Source organism: Sprattus sprattus (genome assembly GCF_963457725.1).
Source record: "Sprattus sprattus genome assembly, chromosome: 19".
In the NCBI taxonomy this organism is placed as follows: Eukaryota; Metazoa; Chordata; class Actinopteri; order Clupeiformes; family Clupeidae; genus Sprattus; species Sprattus sprattus.
Window position 1 is genome coordinate 9,609,962 of NC_137917.1, and position 24,021 is coordinate 9,633,982.

The 24,021-nt window shown below is 43.7% G+C and overlaps 1 protein-coding gene across 2 annotated transcripts in view; it reads right to left on the reverse strand.

Moving 5' to 3' along the window:
- The window catches only part of me1 (malic enzyme 1, NADP(+)-dependent, cytosolic), a 104,857-nt gene extending 87,584 nt beyond the window's left edge, over positions 1-17,273 (reverse strand). For both annotated transcript variants that reach the window (XM_080857924.1, XM_080857925.1), the window contains exon 1: positions 17,118-17,273. In XM_080857924.1, the coding sequence (XP_080714050.1) occupies positions 17,118-17,246 (129 nt within the window). In that variant the 5' untranslated portion in view covers positions 17,247-17,273. The remainder of the gene's footprint in view (positions 1-17,117) is intronic.
- Positions 17,274-24,021: the final 6,748 nt, after the last annotated feature.

Sequence of the window (24,021 nt, forward strand, 5' to 3'; positions counted from 1 at the left end):
GGACCATCAGAGGACGTCAAGGGGACATTTTGGAAGGACCGAATGCGAACGTCCCGCAGAGGACCACAGGTAAAGGTTACGGGGACGTTTTTAAAGGATGTCCTGGGGACGTATGCTGAGAGACCAAATAAGAACGTTCCCTAATAGTCCGTTTTAAGGCTCATGCGAACGTCACGCAGAGGACCTGCAGGATAAGGTAACAGGGACGTTTTTAAAGGATGTCCTGGGGACGTATGCTGATAGACCAAATAAGAACGTTCCGTAATAGTCCGTTTTAAGGCTCATGCGAACGTCACGCAGAGGACCTGCAGGATAAGGTAACAGGGACGTTTTTAAAGGATGTCCTGGGGACGTATGCTGATAGACCAAATAAGAACGTTCCCTAATAGTCCGTTTTAAGGCTCATGCGAACGTCACGCAGAGGACCTGCAGGTAAAGGTAACGGGGACGTTTTTAAAGGACGTTCTGGGGACTAGTGCTGACCGAATTATAAGGTTCCCTAATAGTCCGTTTTAAGGCTCATGCGAACGTCACGCAGAGGACCTGCAGGTAAAGGTAACGGGGACGTTTTTAAAGGATGTCCTGGGGAGGTATGCTGAGAGACCAAATAAGAACGTTCCCTAATAGTCCGTTTTAAGGCTCATGCGAACGTCACGCTGAGGACCTGCAGGATAAGGTAACAGGGACGTTTTTAAAGGATGTCCTGGGGACGTATGCTGAGAGACCAAATAAGAACGTTCCCTAATAGTCCGTTTTAAGGCTCATGCGAACGTCACGCAGAGGACCTGCAGGATAAGGTAACAGGGACGTTTTTAAAGGATGTCCTGGGGACGTATGCTGAGAGACCAAATAAGAACGTTCTCTAATAGTCCGTTTTAAGGCTCATGCGAACGTCACGCAGAGGACCTGCAGGATAAGGTAACAGGGACGTTTTTGAAGGACGTCCTGGGGACGTGTGCTGAGAGACCAAATTATAATGTTCCCTAAAAGTCCGATTTAAGACTCATGCGAACGCCACAGAGGGACCAAACGTAGACTTGCTACGAACGTCAAAAACGTTCTGGTAACGTCCTCTAGCAAACGTTGTGCCGGGGACCAATTGGGGACGATTGGGGACCTTGCGAATGTCCTGTTAACGTCCTGGGGACGTTCCCTGTTTGTGGGGTGTTTAGTTTAGACTCTGGGTTGTACCACCTGACCTGGGTCCATGGATCTAAGAGCCCTACTGGTTATAACATATCAGAGATGTATTCATGGCCTAAACCATTCATTGATTTATAGACAAGTAGCAGCACTATAAAATCAACTCTGTAACTAACTGGAAGCCAGTGTAAAGATTGGAGACTGGAGTAATGGGCTCTGTTCTCTTGCTCCTGAATAAAATGAGCTGCAGCTGTTGAATGGTCTTTTTGAAAAGTCAAGTGAACATTAAACTAGTCCACCCTACTGGAGATAAAAGCATGGATTAGATTTTTTGGGTGTTTTTGTGAGACCAAACTCTTCATCGAAGTTTCTAAGATGAAAGACACTTGTTTTTGTGATTGCTTTGATATGACTGGTGAAGGTGATATCTTAATCTAAAGACTTCAGACTTGATCTTTGTTTTTTAGAGCCCGAGAGTCAAAGTGCTTACTAATACTCTTCTTTTTGTTGTCAAACACAACAGTCCCTGTTTTGTCCTTATTTAACCGACAGAAATTTTGGCTGGCACAGTGAGTCAATTGGGCTGTAGTCATCTGGTAAGAGCGCCAAATTTATTTGTGTATCATCTACATAACTATGGTAATGGTATGTTGTTGTTCTGTACAATTTTGCCTAAAGGCACCTTATAGTGATTGAATGGAAGAGGTCCAAGAACTGAGCCCTGGGGGATTATGCATGTCCTAGCCACCCTATCAGATTCATTACTGCCTATGGTGACAAAGTAACTCCAAGTTACTAGTTTCTAAATAAGACCTGAACAAATTAAGGAAGTGGAAGTACCAGTGAGCACAGAGAGAGAGAGAGCACTTTTCCCCTCCTCACACACAATTCACTTTTATTCTTCCATGCAAATGTCGGAGGAGTTGTGCATATCTAAACAGTTGTCATGCAACACTAAATCAGAGGCCCTGTTAAGAGCTGTTAAACAGAGATGACAAAACTATCCCATGGGCAGAGGGCTGGAGCTCAGTAGCAGCCCCAGGGAACCAAGAGGAAAAGTAAACACGGATTTGTCCTGTCAAACAACACGCTGCGCCGGGTCGGTTGTGTACCAGTCAGGTCGAGGCGCTCCAGCGTGGCGGAGAGGAGTTGAGCCGTGTCATGACGTCAGCCCGAATACAGACACAGCGCAGAGGATTCCTCTGCCTGTGCAAATATACGCAGGGGTTTGTAAATCACTCAACCTGAGAATGTATGAATGCACTTGTTGGTTAAAACAGCCTTGAAAATGGGGCGTATGTTGACTCAAGGATATGGGGGCCAACCCAAGGAGAGCAGTGGAGAAGGGAGGAGAGGAGAGGAGGGGAGAGGAGAAGAGAGGAGAGGAGAGGAAGGAGAGGAGAGGAGAGGAGAGGAGAGGAGAGGAGAACAGATGTTAAGGTGTGAGAGGAGAGAAAGGAAGAAGGGAGGAGAGGAGTCGAAAGGGGGGAAAAGGAGAGGAGAGGATAGGAGCAGAGAGAGGAAAGAAGAGATGAAATGAGATAAGAGAAGAGCAAGGAGGAGAGGCGGGGGAAAGAAAGGACAGAAGAAAAGAAGGAGGAGAGGAAAGGAGAGGAGAGTTTCGTGAGATAAGAATATGGAAAGACAACAGGAAAAGGAAGGAAGGGTGTGAAGATGTTTCCAGTGCCTTGCTGCTCCTCATCATCATGTGGTCATAGCCAGACAGGGATCCAGCCCTCCCCAGATCGCTCGAGGCTCATCACCCAAACACTTCCCTTCACACAGGCTCATTAGCCCACAGGAAGGGGGGGGGGGGGGACTAGGAACGGAGAACAGGGAACCGTGTCACCCATCCCAACACCAGTTTGAAAAACATGAGAATCACCCAGGAGGGATGCATCATCTTAAGGCATCTCACCACAAACGCAAAACATTTAGAGCATGGGGGAACTGACTGAACAGAGAGAGACTTGCTTTGATGCTGATACTGGAGAAATCCAGAGGAGTTGAAAGTGAGAGGATGTTGGTTGGTTGGTTGTATAGCGAAATGCAGTTAACAATTAAATAATCCCGAAAAATTTAACATCATGAAAAATAATATGTAGAAAAATATAATGAATATGCTATTAAACACGAATAATCAAGAGCGGGTAATGCAGACTGGGAAAGATCACTGCAGCGCTTGCTTATATAAATCAGTGCATTAGTGTATCCCTGCCAATGAAATGGGATCTTCCTGAGAGGGTTACATGAGGTCATGTTATTCTGGCCCATACATTTTATTCGCATTAATGAGCTGGGTCAACTATGTGGAGATCCCTATTCACAGCTATATCACATCTGTGTGATACTGCACACCCTACAAGAGTGTGTTGACACAGCTGACAGTCAGTGTTTCTCCAGTAGTATCACTTAGCAACTCTTCATAACAATGCTTACACATTGGTGTTACCTTATTAAAGCAGGAAACTAACCAATTCACAGCTTTCAGTTAACACTTCTTTAATTGTTTAAGTAGTCGCTTTACAAAAATAATCAAAGTTGTAAAATCATAATTAGTTACCCTGGTTGTAAAATTAATTTATATGAATTAAACACACTGGATAGAGTGCATTTGTTTGTATAGCATTTGGGGGTCTGTTTACTCTACAATGAGATTTGACTTGAATACAACCACTGAACACCCCAACTCTTACTTACTATTAAACACGTCCTCCTAAGAGTTCTCAAGTACATGTCCCATCACGGTGAAGGAAACATTTAACTACTGTCTTCCTTTACATTTTCACAAAGAATGTGGAACAGGAGTGTGAAGAGAGTGTTTGCACAACAACTTGTCAGCTATGGTATTAAAATACCAATATAAACTTTAAAGGTGTCATTGATGTCTTTATGCTTTAAAGACTAAGCAAAGGGCATAGGAAGCTGTGCAATGAAATATCCATCACCTGTTCCTGGTCTGAAGCACCTGTGATTGAAAGTGTCTTTCTTTCTTCTTTCTTAAGCAGGGTGTGGTTAGTTGTGAAAGACAATAAGAAAATAAGAAGGACAAGGAGACGGAGAAAAAAAGAGAGCTGTTGAAAGGAGGGAAAGTAAGTGTGGCACATCGGACCATGTGACATAAAACAACGACCCCGTTCCAGCAGTCATTTTGAGCCAGTATGCCCGCTGGCTTTTATATCGGCCCTAATTCCCTCCAATCCTGTCCAAAGCCACCCCAAAGGCCACCCACATAGAGGCCGGAGGCTGTAAAAAAAAAAAGAGTTGACCATCTTTATGAAAACAAAAGAACAAAAGAAAAACCCCTGTTCACATGCCAAGCAAATACCTCTTTTCTGTTACAATGAGCACAGGGTGGGACCCTCCACACATACACATACACCCAAACCTCTTGCCCCCGAAACATTAATCCCATTTCCCGTGCATTTCCCTTCAGGGTGGATGGTCGTCTGATTAGGCCTTGTTTAAGGTCCCGTGGGTCCCTTTGGAAACCAGATTACCCTGCGCCCTGTCTCTCTCCAAGCTAAGCTCTCTGGCTGCCCCTCCTGCTGTGCATTCAACTCTGTTGCACTCCCATGTGGCACTTTCTTTACTAGCAACATCACACCGCTGGCCAGCAATTGGCCTGCTCATGTCTCTGCACCCCCCCACCCCCAGCCCCCCGTCTGAAATAGCCTTGAACTTGATTTTGACCTTTCAGCAGGGTCAAAATCCCTTGTTCAGCTGGTGCACTGCCATCCATACACACCTCTCCGGAGTGCATAATCAAAGACCGCGGAGGCTGAGCTGGAAATGAACCACGGGCCTTGTTTTTCTTTTTTACTGCGCCAACCACATGTTAGCATGTCGTTGAGCACATAAGCACAGATATCATCCTAGGCTTCAGCCCTGGCATCCCCCAGGCCCTACAGCTGGGCTACATGTGAAAGCCATTACAGCTGTCAGTCAGGGGAGGGTGAGCCTGAGATTTTGTATGTCTCGTTTAAGGGGGGCGGGTTTGGAGAATGAGTAACACATCAAGAGCGTGGGTTTGATCTGTGATCTATTCCAAAGCCAGCGGGTGGTTGGCCCTAAAATGCCCTAGTGGTTGTGGATTATACAACAAGTTGCACTTCCCACCTCCACCACCGAAGGAGCACTCTTAGTGAATAAGTGAGTGAGCTTGCATCAACTCTGTGCTGGTCCTGTCCTGGTGGCTGAGTATAAGGTATTTTTGCATCTCTTCAGATTATCACTAAGATGGCCAATACGCCTGAAATATATTAGGCTTTCTCCCCAGAGTTATTATTTGGATATTGCGGTGTGGTGTTGAAGCAGACGTCATTGTCAAATTAATGAATATTGTAAAACTATGGCTTGGGCTGCTTTCTGTCTGCGCTAATAACAGCCTGTAGAGGAGTTTGGTTACCTACAGGGTAGGTACATCCCACAATGAACTCTTCCTAGAAAGAGCTTTTTTTAGTAGCACTCAAAGTCCTTCAGAACACGTGTCAAGCTCTGATGAAAACGCAGCTGATAAAACAAAGCCGGGTTCATAAGGGCAGCCTCACTATTGCATCCTCCTGTCTGATCTCCAATAACCTCAATGCCAGACCACAAGGCATCGGGCCACATCAGGACATCCCCCATACCCAGACCAACAGGCATCAGGCCACATCAGGACACCCCCCATACCCAGACCACCAGGCATCAGGCCACATCAGGACACCCCCCATACCCAGACCACCAGGCATCAGGCCACATCAGGACACCCCCCATACCCAGACCACCAGGCATCAGGCCACATCAGGACATCCTCCATACACAGACAGAGACCACATACTCACACTCCATCACATTAAGACTCATGTTAGATTTACATTTACATTTATTAATCTAACAGACCCTTTTATCCAAACTGAATGACAGTGCAACACAGATTTCATGCAGGTTGTGTTCCTCCCTCCATTGATCGTGCCAATGTTCAAATAACACAGTTGGTTTAAAGACCGTAATTCCCCTCATTAATCTAACACACGGTAAACGCATTAGTCACACATTTGGGGTTTGCAAAGCCATAAAAAAAAACTGTAGGGTCATTAAAATCACAGCGTAAGGCCCGAGTAGAATCCCTCTGCAGATACTCAAAGGGACTTGATGACCTTTCGGAGCGGGAGCCCAGTTTGTGGCTCTTTAAAGGGCTGTGCGCTGAGGCTGAAACTGCATGACTCAGAGGCACGTCTTAGTGGTGCCGAGGCGGCCGCGGCGCGGTCCCTGTGAGGGGAGAATAATACCAGAGTCACTGCTTAGACTGGCTCTGGGCACGGAGAGTGTTTAGACTGTAGCCCAGGCCACTCCAAACACCTCCCACACACACCAGCGTCACGTGACGGTCCCCTCCGACAGGGACGCTGCACCGCCCTCACTGCTGGGGGAGGTCCAGCCAGGAGCACATCTAGAATGCATGTAGCTCAGACCTGGCACAGATACGGCCCTGATCTGAGTGTGGATCTTATATTGCGCAAATCTGGTCCTCTGTGTAATAAATATATAAATATTCTATACAGCTCTGGAAAAAATTAAGAGACCTCTTCAAAACTATCAGTTTCTCTGGTTTTACTTTTGATATTGGTTTGTGTTTGAAAGATTTTATTCTATAAACTACAGACTGATTTCTACCAAATTTCAATTTTTTTATTTTTATTTAGAGCATTTATTTGCAGAAAATGACAACTGTGATTGGTATTCCCTATGCAGAGTCAGGGGCCTGTTCTTATCTCTGGCCCTTCCTCAGGGCTACAACACATGAGTGTCAGATTAACGGTATCTATAAGGGTTAACTGGAGAACATCTTCCCATAATATCATATAATGTAGTATCAGTCAACTGCAGTCCAAAGACAACACAAGGGCGTTTTGGCCCGGGATACATAGCTAAGCATGATTATGTATGACATAGCCTTGGCCTGTGAGTGCGAATGGCGTGAGACATCCCTCTGAATGTGCTGAGCCGAGCAGAATTGGGATGAGAAATGGAGATAGGAAGGATGAGCTCAGCGTGAGATGATGTTGGCTGACTAATGTAGCACAGTCTTGGCTGGAAAGCGTTAATGTTTCTCCCCTTCATGCAGGTGGGGGTGGAATGGCTTCAAGGGGTTGTGTGCCTTTTACAGGCACTATTTTTAAATGATTGTCTCTTTATATGTACTTGCAGCGCCTGTATGTCTGTGCATATGTGGTAGGCAAAAGAGTACAGAAAAAAGTATATACTTAGTATAAAATACAGCAGTACAGAAAAAAAGAAAGGTAGTGGAAAAGAGAGTGAAGTAAGATACATAGATGGAGAAAGAAAGAAAGAAAGAAAATAGTGAATGTCATAATCAGTTTAGTTAACCAGCCAAGGGAAAACCGGCACAGTGAGCCGGGACCACCCTCCAGCTAAGGTCATGACTCGTGAGATATCATTTTATTTTTGGGCCCCATTCAAGACAGGGCCTGGGTGCGTCTGCATCACTTACACCCCCTACAGCACCGGCCCTGCACACACTGACCTGCCTGATCCCACTCCTGTGTGTGCTGGCACGCATACACACACACACACAATCACTCCACCTGACTGACTGCACCTGACCAGAGAATGATGAGCACCTTGACTCCAAACAGAGTGGGGTCTGTGCAGGACCAATCCACCTGTTAACCACTAGCTGCTTCTAAAATATTTGCGAAATACCTGCCAGGTATGACAAGTGCTATGTTTGGAATGTCCACTTGCTCGCTCAATTTTAAAGTGCACTATATAGTGAATTAAATTTACAGTTGAGAATTCAAACTGCATTACAAAAGGGCTAATTCACTTTAGTTACCAAGTTCACTTAAAAAGTACTGTGCACATTTGTCACATTTGTCAATTTCAATTTCAATGTTCCTGTGGTCTGTTTAACTTTTTTTAAATATAGTTTTCAAAGTCTTAACCAACGTCATCATCAAAATAATACATTCAGATTAAAAAAAGGAATAATAATTCATGTACAAGGGTACAAAACAGACACATGACCTGGCAAAGGAAACGCAGCTGTGAGCAGAGAGCTTAACTGATGTATTCTCTTAACTACATCACTGGGTTTCCATGCTTAAATCCAGAGGCTCACTGGTGTCTGTCTGATAAACTGGCCTCTGCTATCCACTTTCAGACATGATTTAGGCACGACATGTGTTGAGAGATTTGAGAGAGTAGACTGGTTGAATGGAAAATACGGAGAGATCACCACACCACACCACATCTGTTCAAGTTTTGTCTGAGATAGACTAGATCTTCAAAAGTAACACGAGATGCTGATACAGCCATTCCAATCTGGGCACAGGTGCACGACATAAGTAAAGGTATACCTGTGCACTTATTTCACGGAGACCTGAAGGAATAAAGACCAAGTGTGCAGGCTTCTCTCTCCCGATGACCAAAGATTCCTACGGTGCTACATGTGAGACTGAACTAAGGAATAGGAACTCCGAAGGCTCTCATGGGTGCCCTCGCTCTAGCCAGATCTAATCATCACATTCCTTTGGTATCATATGGCATGTTTGGCCCCTTTGCTGATCCATTGTGTTGCAACACCCAAACCCAATCAGCCAAGCTGAAACTCATTAGGATGCACACAAACGTGCTAATGATCCAAACTCTGCCAATTAGCAAACCATAAAAGACAAGTATTTATAAGTTTCAACATGGAGCCAGCACTGAAAATACATTTCTGAACAGCTAATTTACAGCTTGGTATTTATTTGCTTATGAGTCTTCTCTCTCACTGACAGAGAGGCAGACAGGGAGAGAGAGACAGACAGACAGACAGACAGAGAGAGAGACAGAGAAAGACAGAGAGAGAGTGAGAGAGAGAGAGAGAGAGAGAAAGAGTGAGTGTGAGAGAGAGAGAGACAGAGGAAGAAACAAAGTGAGGGGGAGAGAACTAGAAAGAAGAAAACCCTTTGCATGACTTATGGAAAAGCTCAAACCACTGGAAGGGACCGGAATGTTCTGTGTGCCAAACTGTACTGGCTTTGCGAGTGAGGAGGACACAGTGCTGAGCCCTGTGTGTCAGGGCCGGATTCAGACAGGCTCGGGCCGGATCACATGAAGATGCCAGGCCAGCTGGCACGTCACTGCGCCCCTATGACCCAGGCCTGACACAGAGCTATTGCTCACTGCAGCCGCCTCCATCCAAGAGGCAGAGGCCCACAAACAAAGAGCCTCCGTCCCAGTGGGAGCAGATGAGGTGTACCGGGTGGAGCTTGGCAGTAAGACGCTGGCCTGTTAAGCCATTGGCGGGGCGCACTGCAGCCAGATGACAGGAGCTGCCAAACTAAGACAAAGGAAAACAAGTCAAGTGCTTGCTCCAATTAAGCGCATTCAGACGTAAAGACAGCATGTGTGTGTGTTATGTGTGTGTGTGTGTGTGTGCGCAAATATCCTTTGCTTAGGTCCAAGCTTTTTGCATTATGTCATCTACAGTCAGGCTGACTGCAAATGGGTCTTTCCCAACCTCTCTCCATCATCTCCGATATTACCCTAAGAATCTAGACTGGTATGTCATTCACTCGACAAACTCGACAGACCACAAGTATTCCACCTGACTCTCAGGTAAGGTTAGACTCATGCCAAAACATACTCTTAACATAAGCTGTCCCAGACCTGGAGCTTGTGACCTAGCCAGAATCTGATTCACTCCCTCTTCTGAACTTCACAGTGGACCAAGTCTCTACCAGTATCACGTGTAGCACTCTTGGGCTTGTCTTGCCACACCTGTGGCAAAAACATCCAGTGCTAAACCCAAGTGTGCCTTGACCTGGGCCTGCCTGGAGCCTGCTGATACCACCCTAGAGAGCGTGGCTCATGTTAACCATATGCCACTACAGTGAAGGTCTGGTGTGTGTGTGTGTGTAGGTGGGTGGGTGTGTTTAGACCTCAGGTTTCCTGTTCCAGGCTGCCAACTGAATGGGCATCTGTTGGTCACCTGTACCCTCAGACTCCTTAGTGTTGAAGTGAAACTTAATCTGATAGGACCCTCAGAGATGTTTTTGTTCTGATATTTACACAGACAGCTCATTAACCTGCAACACCAACAGTGGAGGACTGTAGCATTCAAAGTGGCTCCCTCATATGTATCAGTGTGTGTGTGTGTGTGTGTGTGTGTGTGTGTGTGTGTGTGTGTGTGTGTGTGTGTTTGTGTGTGTGTGTGTGTGTGTGTGTGTGTGTGTGTGTGTGTGTGTGTGTGTGTGTGTGTGTTTGTGTTTGTGTGTCTGTGTGTGTGAGTGTGTCAGTGTGTCAGTGTGTCTGTACGTGTGTGTGTGTGTGTGTGTGTGTGTGTGTGTGCGTGTGCGTGTGCGTGTGCATGTGCGTGTGCGTGTGCGTGTGCGTGTGCGTGTGCGTGTGCGTGTGCGTGTGCGTGTATTTGTGAGTGTGCTCTACCCTCTTCCCTATATAACACTCTGCATACAATAAAAATACTCACATTCTGCCGTGTCGACACATCCTTTGGACACAGAGTGCTCATACACAGTCTGGAATACTCCTGGTGTGTTCCAACCGAGGCAGCCACCACCACGGTGAAGTCCACAGAAAAGCCGGTGCAGGGTGTGTGGTGGGAGTGTAAGTGTGTAGATGTTTGTGTGGGGGTAGGTGTAGGTGAGAAGCCACTCACGCTCTGTGTACATATGGCCTCCAGCTTTCAGCACCTCAGTCCAACAGCCTCAATTAACGTGTTGTCCTCAATCTATACCCTGTTTAGAGTGGACACTCACACAAAGACACACACACACACACACACCACACACTCCAAGCACACTGGACCCCTGGGAGGACCACAATGTCCCACTGCTGTACCACAGAGGCTTGCCTGTGTGACCTTGCTGCAAATGCTTTAGGAGTCATTTCCTACCTTCCCTTTTAATTTCCTCATTCTAGGTCATGGGTGCTTATGACAGAGGATGCTTCAAACCCCGGCGCATGAAAAGGGCCTGTTTTTCCCTCGCAGGCAATAAAACGCTACCTTGAGGGTGTGAGTGAGGTGTTTGTGTATGTGTGTGTCTTCACCTGAGTCTCACAGCGGTTGCTATGGCCCCCACCTTGCAATGGCAAGATATCAGATAGATCACAAGTAACCCAAGCCCCTAGGCGACTAAGAAGGACGCCTCAGTCTCCTCTTACTTTTTACACACACACACAGTCAAACACACACGCGCGGCTCCATGGCGACAATTAGTGGTTAGGCTCCCCCCTAGGTAAACAAGCTCAGTAAAACGCCATATGTGACAAACTCTAAATTGTGTTCTCAGATGTAAAGCCTTACGTTTGTTTGTCAAAGAACAGGCTACAGAGACGGACTGTTGTTAATGTGTTCAGTGATTGTGCTCTTGTGTGAAAAAAATTCTCAGTGCAAACTAAATCTAGGCCATCTTTCACATTCTCCGCACGTTGAGTATGTTGAATATGTGAGATTGGGAATGACATATAACAGCCAAAAAGCTCTCTGTGTCTCAACAACTCTGAGGAAACTGTGGCTTTCACGCTTCAAAGATGAAGGCGGGTGACTTTAAATGAATCCTAACCGATCGCGGCTCTCTCAAAAACAACCCAATAAACCATTACAATTCACCTCAGCTCATTAAGAGAACAGAGACATAAGACGCGGAGGAAAAACAATGTGTGCCATAAAAAACAATGTGTGCCATATTACAGTAACATGAAAGCACCCTACATGCCTGCTACTCTCATTCGACATTTGGACCTAATGGCAGAACCACAGCAGAACTGCCACATACTGTAAATGTGGACCCGCACAGGAACTGTCAAACTTACCAACTATGGAACTCTGTCAGGTTTTGAAAGTGGTATTGAATTGTGGATTCATGTTGTAGGCGTACTGTGGAACCATTCCCAGATAATAAAGGAGAATTTACAGAGAAGTTTGGCAGAAAAGGGCACAGTCAACTTGCAGGTCAGAAACCAACAATAACAGCAACCACAAAAAACACACCTGAGGATCAGGAGGGACGTGTTGCTTAGATTGAGAATGAGGTTGTGTGCTGGCTTTAATAATATTGCTGATAGGGGAAACTAAAATGGTATAAAACTGAATAGCATGAAAAATGAATTGAATGAGTGGAATTCAATCAAATGAAAGTGAAGGAAATTTGAAGGACCAATATTAAGGCTTATTAAATTGCATGGAATTGAATGAATTCTGTCTAAAGATGGAGTTTATCTGACTCTGCACCACAACAAGGCTGCCAGTCAACTTAAGGTGAAATTCCGTTCAGCTTAATATGAACTGCCTCTGTACAAAAATAATTAAAAAGCTAACTGAATTAAACAGGTTTACTAGAAGGCCAGTTGCAATAACACTGATTGGGTCTGAGTGCATACAGCGTCACATTCATTCTGATGGTCTGCACACAGAGGCCAATCATAGGGCAAGCAAGGGCTTTTTCTCCAGCTTTCTCTAGGTACACAACAGCCCATTCAGACTAATGGGGTGGAAACAGACCAGTTGCGCAAGAAGAACTTCAGGGCTTCAGAGCTGAGCTTGCATCTCTGCAACCAGAGCTTAAGAGAGTCCCCTCCCCCAAAAGAAAAAGCAGGTTTTAGTCTAAGTCAATTCAGCCATTCCAAAGGTACGGATTGGAATATTTACAACTTATAGAAATGCCACATAGAATACTACAAAGACTCTGGTTTACAGCAACCATTGTCAAACTAAAATAGAATGTAAATCAAACCATATCTGAACTGGAAGAGAAAGTAAATCAAATCAGAGGTGCATCAATGATGTAAAGTGCAATCCAATTATTCCAGGACACATAAATAAGCTCCAAGCATACAATACACCGAGTCCGGAGCTGGCAATCAGGATTAATACATTTTAAATTAATAATATAGAGTAAATAATAAGTGACCTGCATTAATTATCCTTAAGAGCACATTGCCATCATCCAAAAAGTATTCACCCAAATACACTTCATTCAGCACCATCTGCTAGAGAACACCTGGGGACTGAAAAATGTGACCTCATTTCCCCAATACTCTCTCTCTTTAAAGTGCGATCAGGGAGCAAGCGCTCACACACACACACACACACACACACTTGAACACATAAAGTCTGCAGACATACACACACACACACACACTTTCACATTGACATGTTATAGGAACAAACACACCTTCACACACAACCACACACACACACACACACACACATACACACACCTGTGCCAAAGTAAGAGTCATAAACCTTCATGACAGACAGGGTTGTGTGTTGTCATCAGGGGCCTGCGTATTGGCTGTGATCCAACTGGCATGATGTTTGATCTGCACTGACCGTGGCCTTATCTACAGCCGCGGAAAAAATTAAGAGACCACTTCAAAATTATCAGTTTCTCTGGTTTTACTATTTATTGGTGTGTGTTAAAGTAAAATGTACATTTTAGTTTTATTCTATAACCTACTGGCAACATTCCTACCAAATTTCAAATAAAAATATTGTCATTTAGATCATTTATTTGCAGAAAAATGACAATTGGTCAAAATAGCAAAAATGATGCAGTGTCTTCAGATCTCGAATAATGCAAAGAAAACAAGCTCATATTCATTTTTAAACTACACAATACTAATGCTTACACTTAGGAAGAGTTCAGAAATCAATATTTGGTGGAATAACCTTGATTTAAAATCACAACTTTCATGTGTCTTGGCATGCTCTCCACCAGTCTTTCACATTGCCGTTGGGTTACTTTATGCTACTCCTGGCGCAAGAATTCAAGCAGCTCGGCTTCTTTTCATGGCTTGTGACCATCCATCTTCCTCTTGATCACATTTCAGAGGTTTTTTATGGGATTCAGGTCTCGAAATTGGGCTGGCCATGACAGGGTCCTGATCTGGTGGTACTCCATCCACACCTTTACTGGCCTGGCTGTGTGGCATGGAGCATTGCCCTGCTGGAAAAAACATTTCTCAGAGTTGGGGAACATTGTCAGAGCTAAAGGAAGCAAGTTTTTCTTCCGGGACAACGTTGTACTTTGCCTGGCTGAGGTTTGTAAAAGACCATAAGGATTGAAAAAAGCGGACTGGAGGGTCTTCTAGTTCGTCTTCTCTGATGAGTCCAATTTTCAGCTTTGCCCAACACATGGTCGTCTGATGGTTAGACGGAGACCTGGAGAGGCCTACAAGCCAGAGAGTCTTGCACCTACTGTGAAATCGGACTCATCAGAGAAGACGAACTTAGGAGAACCTCCAGTCCGCTTTTTCAATCCTTATGGTCTTTTACAAACCTCAGCCAGGCAAAGTACAACGTTGTCCCGGAAGAAAAACTTGCTTCCTTTTGCTCTGACAATGTTCCCCAACTCTGAGAAATGTTTTTTCCAGCAGGGCAATGCTCCATGCCACACAGCCAGGCCAGTAAAGGTGTGGATGGAGTACCACCAGATCAGGACCCTGTCATGGCCAGCCCAATTTCGAGACCTGAATCCCATAAAAAACCTCTGAAATGTGATCAAGAGGAAGATGGATGGTCACAAGCCATGAAAAGAAGCCGAGCTGCTTGAATTCTTGCGCCAGGAGTAGCATAAAGTCACCCAACGGCAATGTGAAAGACTGGTGGAGAGCATGCCAAGACACATGAAAGTTGTGATTTTAAATCAAGGTTATTCCACCAAATATTGATTTCTGAACTCTTCCTAAGTGTAAGCATTAGTATTGTGTAGTTTAAAAATGAATATGAACTTGTTTTCTTTGCATTATTCGAGATCTGAAGACACTGCATCATTTTTGCTATTTTGACCAATTGTCATTTTTCTGCAAATAAATGATCTAAATGACAATATTTTTATTTGAAATTTGGTAGGAATGTTGCCAGTAGGTTATAGAATAAAACTAAAATGTACATTTTACTTTAACACATACCAATAAATAGTAAAACCAGAGAAACTGATAATTTTGAAGTGGTCTCTTAATTTTTTCCGCGGCTGTATAGTGAGGCCACCAGCTGTTAGACAGACAGACAGACAGAAGTCAGTCGGACAGACAGACGGGGGAAGCAGAAAGACAGACCACCATACAAGTAGGTGGGCAAGCAGGCAAAAAGACACATTGCAAGGCAGACAGACAAAGAGAAAGACCGAAAGGCAAGCATAATAGACATGGACAGACACAAAGACGGCATAGCCAATGAATCTAGGAGCGGCACATCTTTACCAGGCTATTGTGTATTGTGCTCTGGCATTTAGGCCAACTTAATGAAGAATGAATTCCCGGGTTTTTTATACCATATCTAATCGACAGATTTAGGTGACCACATTATAGGTAATCCATGTCTTTTCATCAGGTCTTTCCATGGCAATAGAAGCTCTATAAACCTTTGAAAACTGTGAAAAAAGCCTTCTTTCACGTAGTGACACTACTGGCAAATTGCATAATATGTATTTATCTGTACAATATTTCAAAATATATTTCACCAGACACATTTCCTTAAAACTACCTTTTGAAATGTTTAATGTTTGCAACATCCTAGATGGCAGTACACTGATAACTTGTTCTCCGAAGGCCTGATCAGGACCTTGGACAGTGATACGAGCCAGCAGCCATTTAGTTTAGTGACCCTGCAGGTCATAGTCACTGACATGTTGCAATGTGTCCTCGCTAGAGACATAAAATGAGTCTCCATTACTAACAATCTACAAGGCAAGCTATTTGAACAACATTTCAACACAGTGTTCCTGATGTTCCATCAGCAAATATATTTTTGCCTTTAAGCCAAGTATGTCACAGACGAAAGATTCTAGTCAAGCCTGATGTTCCAGTTGTGTGAGTGCTTGATGGAATGCCCTAAGTATAAGGATGATATTCTAAAACATTCCAATACCTCGCCTGTAAACCTATAACCTAACTCATTAAGTATCACAGCAGTGCCTACATAGTCATAAGGGGGGCAGACAGAGTGGAACAAATAAAGACTATTCAGTAAGCTAAAACTCTTCTTGCAAAGTTATTCTGGCATTCACTAGGTCCTTCCATTCAATGTGCTGTGTAAGCGTAACAATTGTCAGGAAGGGAAGCCCATTCAGAAGGATCCTGGTAGGTTAATAGAGCCAGAATATGTTGAAACGTTTAGCTTAGTACATTGGAGGAGTCCAAAAGAGATGTTTTTTCTCTCAGAGTGCCTATTTTAGTAATAGTCAACAAAACAGTTGGTTTCAATAAACTTTTTAAGTTTTAAACTCTTGCTATAATTCAATCCCACTGTTTTGAAAATCACACTTGTTTTTGTCTTATAACACAACATCTGCCTGTCTCTTTAAGACATCCCTTTCACTTCCTCGTCTACAATGAAAATTATGCTTAGTCATTCTTCCTCACCAACCTTTTGACTGACAGATTACAAGGTTTTTGAAAATCACAACCTTTTCCATTGCCAAGCCATTATTTTATCTCTTTTTGTTGAGCCTTTTACTATATCACTCTCAAATGGTTAGTCCACAGTACCTTATTTGCATAATCAGCAGTTTAAAGGTAGTTTAACTTTCACTTTAAAACTTACATAAATAAAATGAAGTAAATGTAGTAAATCAAACTTCAGACTTTAGTCACACTATGATCAATTGGCAGTAACCTACTTATACAATCAGTACTATTCATTTCTTTTTCTGCTTCAATGGGATTCCCTTGTGTACATAAAATAAATTATGAATGGCTTCAATTCGTTGTCAGTGGCAAACTTTTAAAAGGCTGTGGTCGAATAGCTAACGTAACACGTAACGTTAGGGGACTTCTGGACAGTCCTGATGATTTCAGAGGTTCACTCTCGGCAATAATAGATGCGTGGCTCCTTTAAATTTAAATATAGCTCGTCACAACATCGACATACTTAACCGTGTTGGTGCAGAGCCTGAGCACAGGGCGTAGAAACCGTTCTTAAACAAACGAAAACTACACAAAAGGTTTGGTGTTTTTACCTTGTTGAGGTGGGGGTTACGTGTGACATCATACCCCCTCTTCTTCGTGTACACAAAAGTCTTACTTTGGTCTTCTGATTTATGCATCTCGGATTCGACGGATTCCCGTTTGACTAAACCGCGAGCCATGTTGCCGCCCTTTAAATAGCATGGGCCTACCACTGAACTGTTTGAACTCAACAAGTGGATGCGCTGATATTGAAAGGTTGTGAGGCAGTGCAGCGATAGGCTACTAGTGAAGACCGTCATGCGCCCTTATCAGTCAGCTGTAGCCCCGGCAACGATTAAGTTCATAAATACAAAGGTATGTATTTCAATAGCGCGGATAAAAGACTGATATTACAGTTCATTAAGCTTAGTAGGGTAATATTTACTCAAATTAGCTTATGTTACAAGATTGTAAGTTTGGGTTTTAAATTGTAGCGTGACATTTGGAACCGTTATTTAATATTTTTTGAAAATTCCATGGTACATTTTGAGGATAGAACTTAGGACCAGAACAATAGGGCCGGTGATCGAATGCAGGCGGACAGAGATGTAACTATAAAATAACAAAACTGTTATTACAAGCTAACGAATATGAGTTGCATATAATAGTCGTAATTTTCGTCATTATAATAAAATGATAGCATTCATCTCACTATTTAGTAGCCACACGTCACATATTGTAGGTTAATGCAACTGCCACTGGAAGAGCTGACATTGATATTTCATAGTTCAACCAACACTTCCTATCCATGCCTGATATAATACAACATCATTTTTTTTTCTGGGCCCCCTTGAAAACTGGGCCCTGGTGCTTTTGCATCCCTAGAACCACCTATAGCCTTTAGGGTGTGTAACAAACACATACTAAGACAAATCACGAAAAACAGAGGAAAAAAAGATTGTACAGTCAACTGTCAATTCTGAGGCTATAGCTACCCCCATGTCAGCACACTCACTGTTTCATCATCTGATCAGCCTGGATATTAATAGCTTAGACTAGTCACTGAACATTATAGGCGTTTTGTCATGCTATTATTTAGTCCAGGGCAAATTCCCTTCTCCTTGATAAGAGGGCAATGCACCAAAGTAACCTTTGAAATCAATAGCTCCTGCATAGCAGTCGCACAAAGTGTGAACTCCCATACCTGTCTGTGTGGGCTGGAGGTGGCATGTAGTGTCTTGGACTCATGTTAAGCACACCAAGGTCAGAACACAGCCTTCAGTGTGGAGGTTATGAGATTGGGAAACACGCGTGTGCAGTATTAGTTGTTACTGGGTAATATGTCACTACTGGGTCGGCGGTAACCTCTGTCCTGCTCAGAGAAAAGGTGTCGCAAGTGAAGGTGTGGGACAGGTGGTTAGTCCAAGGTTGTGGATAATGAAGTGATTGATGGTAGCCTGCATCAGGGCTTTTCTGTTTTTGTCTCTAAAATGTTTATGCTTTCTTAAAATGTTTATGCTATCTGTCTTTGTGTTTGTGTCTGTGTGTGTGTGTGTGTAGTAGTTATTCTGTACATGTCTGTGTGTGTCTCTTTTTGCCTTTCTGTAATAACAGCCTAAGCTGACTATATTGTGTTCATGATAAGTGTATGGGCTTTCACTTTTTTTCCAGTAATGAGTCTGTTGAACATTATCAGGATGCCTGTCTTGTTTAGATAAAGTACAGTTTAGAGTTCCAGTAACTACAATACATTAGCTCAGCCGCATTGTATTCTCTGGGTGTCCTGATATGCCTGTCTGTGTCAGTGCATGTGTGCCTGACTACCTGTGCCTATGTGTGTGTGTGTGTGGAGGGGGGGGTGGGGGGGGATTGATGCAGTGTGGCACAGGGGCAGTGTAACAGTGAAGGTTGCTGACACACACACAGCACGTGTGTTGAACCTACGATCAGACAGATAGCAGCTTGAGCTGAGTCACTCTGACTGCTTATGCTGAATTTGGCTCTGGGTCTGCAGTGCCACACAGAGAGAGAGAGAGAGAGAGAGAGGCAGACAGGGAGAGAGAGAGGGAAAGAGAGAGAGGCAGACAGAGAGAGAGAGAGGCAGACAGAGAGAGAGACTGACAGAGAGAGAGAGAGGGAGAGAGAGAGGGGCAGACAGAGAGAGAGAGGGAGAGAGAGGCAGACAAAGAGAGACTGACAGAGAGAGAGAGAGGGAGAGAGAGAGAGGCAGAGAGAGAGAGAGAGAGAGGGAGAGAGAGGCAGACAGAGAGAGAGGGGCAGGCAGAGAGAGACAGACAGGCCAATAGAGAGACAGACAGACAGACAGACAGAGAGATTTTGAGTCTTATTCTCAGCCAGATGTTGATGATCTAGTTCAGGGGTTTTCAACTGGTTTTGTCCCAGGGACCACCATTCTGACTAGAAAGTAATTTACGGCCCACTGAGTTGCCTGCAAGCACGTGCGTGTTTGTAACCGCCACCGCCACGGCCCCTCCCCCTGCACAGATATTCTGCCTATTACACTTAAATATGTGAAATCAGGGTACATCGCTAGCCGCCGCCACGCCCCTCCCCCTGCACAGATATACCGCCTGTATATACCGCTTCATTATCAGCCCTGGTTTAATGAGGATGCACACAGTGACGCACACACACACACACACACACACACACACACACACACACACACACACATACACACACATACACACACACACACACACACGCTCACTTATTCACACAATCAATAATCAAAACTGTTTTCAATGTATTGAAGTAGCCAATGGGTAATTCGATCTGATAGTGTTTGAGTATTAAACTACTAAGGTATTTAGTCACATACGTAATCTAGGTGGACAAGTCTCACGCTATAAGGGTAATAGAGGACAGAAATACCATAATTTCTGTATTCTGTGGACACGAAGCAAGAAACAAAACAAAACATTGGTAATTTGTGCTCTGGGGACTAATGGAAAATGGACTTGGTTAATGACGGATAAGCTTAATATGCTTGATAAAGTGTATGCCTGATAGATATATATTGTACTTTGTGCATAGTCATGAGTTTGCATAGGGCTTTGGAATGTCCAGCTTGCAGCAGGGTCTTTTGTCATGGATGAGGTGAAATGTCAGCTGGGACAGACAGGACAGATGTCTCCTTGTTTCTGCGGTTACATAAGCTTGCCCACAGGGTGGCAGAATGACTAGAGAACAAACTTTTAGCTTTGTGAGGTCATAATAAACAGTGTTTACTTCTAAACCAGTATAAGGTCACAGAGCATCAGGGCACTTGGAATGTCCTTTAGAACTGGTTCTACAGATATGATGCCCACACTACATCAGCAGCTGATTCTAGAACTTTTCTGCATTAGTTCTAGAAGTAAGCTTCTGTCTGGGCTAGAACAGGGCCCTCACAATAACTGGGTTATATAATACACAGCAGGCATGCTACCAAATGTAGGCACGGTTGCTGGAAGTGTAAGGTTTGAAGTCTAAGATCATGGGCTTCTTTGTCAGGATACACACACATACACTTATAAAATCTACAACAACTACCCAACTGCTTAGTGAGTAAATGTATTTGAATTAATTGACATCTGCTCAGGTTTTAAGCTCCAGTTGCATGTTTCACTGGTAACTGATTACATTAAAATGCTATGCTATTGCTAATGCTGTATCCCCAGTTGAGAAAACAAGCTAAACTTTGCTGGACATACCTCATCAAACAAGTCATAGATACATCCTCAAAACTCAAAGTGTTGAAAACAATTAGCAAGTCATTTTGTTTTTATTATGAGGAGAAATTAATCTTATGACAAGATATGACATCACAAAAGAGAACTTCATGTACATTCATAAAAATGTTCTCAAGAGTTAAAGTTGAAATGAAACCGTCTTCTTCCTGATTTAACAAACTGGCTTGTCTTTCTGCTGACATTTTTTTCTACAGAAGGAAGTAGTCTGAACAGACTATTGACATGTTGAAATCAGTCACCTCCCTGGCATTATCTGTCTTTCTAATTTCATGACCAACAAAAATGTGTGTTTGACAACAACTGTTGTTGTTGATACGCCTTCTTCCAACCACTTCCTGCCTAGTGGGTCATGTATACTCTCATATTATATGATCATAATTCCAGCCTGTCCAACCAAACGTGTGCTCCTCAGCTATACCATAAAACCAGTTCCTCTTATAAATACCTGTTTGTTTTCCAGCACAAAAAAGGTTCTCTGCGATGTAACAGGTAAACACCGTAGTGCTGGTCCTGATTTACTTCAGTGGCATACGGCTGCTGTATGTGATGAGCAGTGTGAGAGAGACAGGGACCTGGAACTGAGCCACCTGGAACTGAGCCACCTGGCTGAGCGGTGAGCTGTACTTCGGGGCTGCCAGACATGATTCAGCCCACTGGTACCGAAGAGGGAGGGCAGGATCATGTCAATTCGTCTGCATCACCCCCACAGGATGTCACAGGGCCCCCGGTAGTAAAGCCCTGTCAGCCATATAGTTATTTACAAGGAAATACGGAGAGATTTCTGTCATGTTTTAATGGGATGGAAGTGCCTGTGTGCACCTTGAATTGCCAATCTGTGTGTTTATGTGTATGTATTTGGGCTAAAATTCTCTCTCTCTCTCTCTCTCTCTCTCTCTCTCTCTCTCTCTCTCTCTCTCGCTCTCTTTCTATATATATATATACAGAAAATATATCGATTTACACATATCTTTCCCTTCTCTCCAATTGGTTTTGTGTCTGAATCCTTGTGCATTTGTTGATAAATCTGAGTTGACAAATCTCTAAAGCTGTCCCCTGTACTCAGAGGTCACACTCCAAACCAGACTTCCCGTCAACACAGACAGACACATCATTATCATCATCATCGGATGTTTATGTACACAAAATCAGTCTGACATAGACCACCAGCTATCTGTGTACGGTAAGTCATCTGTCCCACGTTGATCTCTGTTGGATGTTTTAGACATGTTTACAATTAAGTGGACAGGCCTTCACTTTTACTGTCTTCGAATCTTATTTAAGTTCATAATACTCATTAGGCTCATCATAATCACACACATATGCAGACACAATTGTACAAAATCCCTAAAACACACACACAGCGAGAATTCTAGAGTAGTGATTATGCAAACTGATATCTAGTATTATTGTGCATTTTAATCCGTCATGTCCATAATGGTCAATGGCAGCTGGAGAAGTGAATAAGAGGTTGTGGGACGGGATGCTGAAAAGAGCGAACAAATTGCACAGTTAATCAGCCGACAGTGGAACATCTGCTTCACGGTTAGTGCTGTGTGCAAAGGGTCACGTTTGGCCTTTCCTTTAGAGGCAGGCATCCGTGGAGAAAAGCATTTCCCACACTGTTACACGGTTATCAACATCAAACAATCCGCATGAGAAACACTAAAAAATGTGGAACAAAGTTTTCAAAATTTGCACTCCACCTTTCCTCTCTCTCTCTCCTCACACACACACACACACTCATACACTTTGGCGAGATCATACATTCTGATACCTCAGCACTTCCCTTTCCCACATTGCTGGATAATATCCTGCTCTTGCTTTTATCAAAACATTAAAGCCCGGGACCCGTGCAGGTTGTCTGCCAACATCTGTCATTTCCTGCTTCTACACGCACCAGTGTGTTGAGATGTGTGATAAGCAGTGATTAATAACTGCCTGTTCCACCCAGTGTGTTATTTCCTTGCAGGCGCCGTGCCTGTTCTCCTGGACACCATGATACGAAGAGGGTGTTTGAAGTTCAGTGCTGAAAATGAAGGTCTGTTTGTGAATGTCTAATGTGTGTAGTATTTGAAAGGTAGTAGGACGCAAGTGATTATTATTTTTGATTCTGAGTAAAGTCGCTGATTGAGACCCGATAGAGATGTTCAAAAATATTCCAGTTTAAGTGTCATGTAGAACATTTCATGTAAATGCATGCTAAATTGGTCAATGGTATCAAAACCAACTGATCACAAATCTTTCCTCTGTCAGTAAGTGTCCAGATGGACATCGTAATTTATTACTGTAACCACAAGCTCTACTAAATTAAGTACTATTCTGGAGGGATTTCTCGTATTTGAGTGCTGAAAGGCATCTGGGAAACAGGTAAACATACATTCTCAGCAATTTATGATGCTCAACTTGTGACAGCCTTCTCTTTTTCAGCGTGACAATACTAATCCAGCATGACCATGTCTGGGACAAAGAACTGTGATGGAGAGAGAACCTGACTGAGCTTCTGTGTGATCTCACATGTGCACTCACTCAGGCCTGGCACTGAGCATCACAGTGGTGATGGTGGGATGGGATAGGAGTACAAGCGTGTGTCTGTGTGTGTGTGTGTGTGTGTGTGTGTGTGTGTGTGTGTGTGTGTGTGTGTGTGTGTGTGTGTGTGTGTGTGTGTGTGTATGCCTGTGTGTGAGACCACCATGGTCTGAACCACAGGGAGGAGACACTGAGAGCGGCCTGTGATTATAGAGGGTGAGTGTGTGTGTGTGTGTGCGTGTGTGTGTGCGCGTTTGTCAAAACAGCAACACCTGCCTTAGTGGCAGCTGCGGTCAATATGAGTGGAGGCTTCACAGACATGGTGATTAAACACGTTAACTGCCAGAATCCCAGAATGAGGATGCCATTCCACAAGCTTGGATACACACCTGCCAATGCAAGTTACATACACACATCTGTACTTCTGTGTGTGTGACTGCGGATTGTGTGTGTGTGTCTGTGTGAGAGAAAGAGAGTGTGTGTGATTTTGTGAGAGAGAGAGAGTGTGTGTGTGTCCAAGAACATCTGTCTGTGCATGTGAATATGCATAAATAATACACTAGAAAAAAGTAGAATTAAACTACTCCTAATTGATTCGTTAACACATTGATACAGACCATAATAAAGAGTTGAAATATAAGAAAAAAAGTCCAGGGGTGTGAAACAGGGAACACACAGAGAGGGCTTTGAGGAT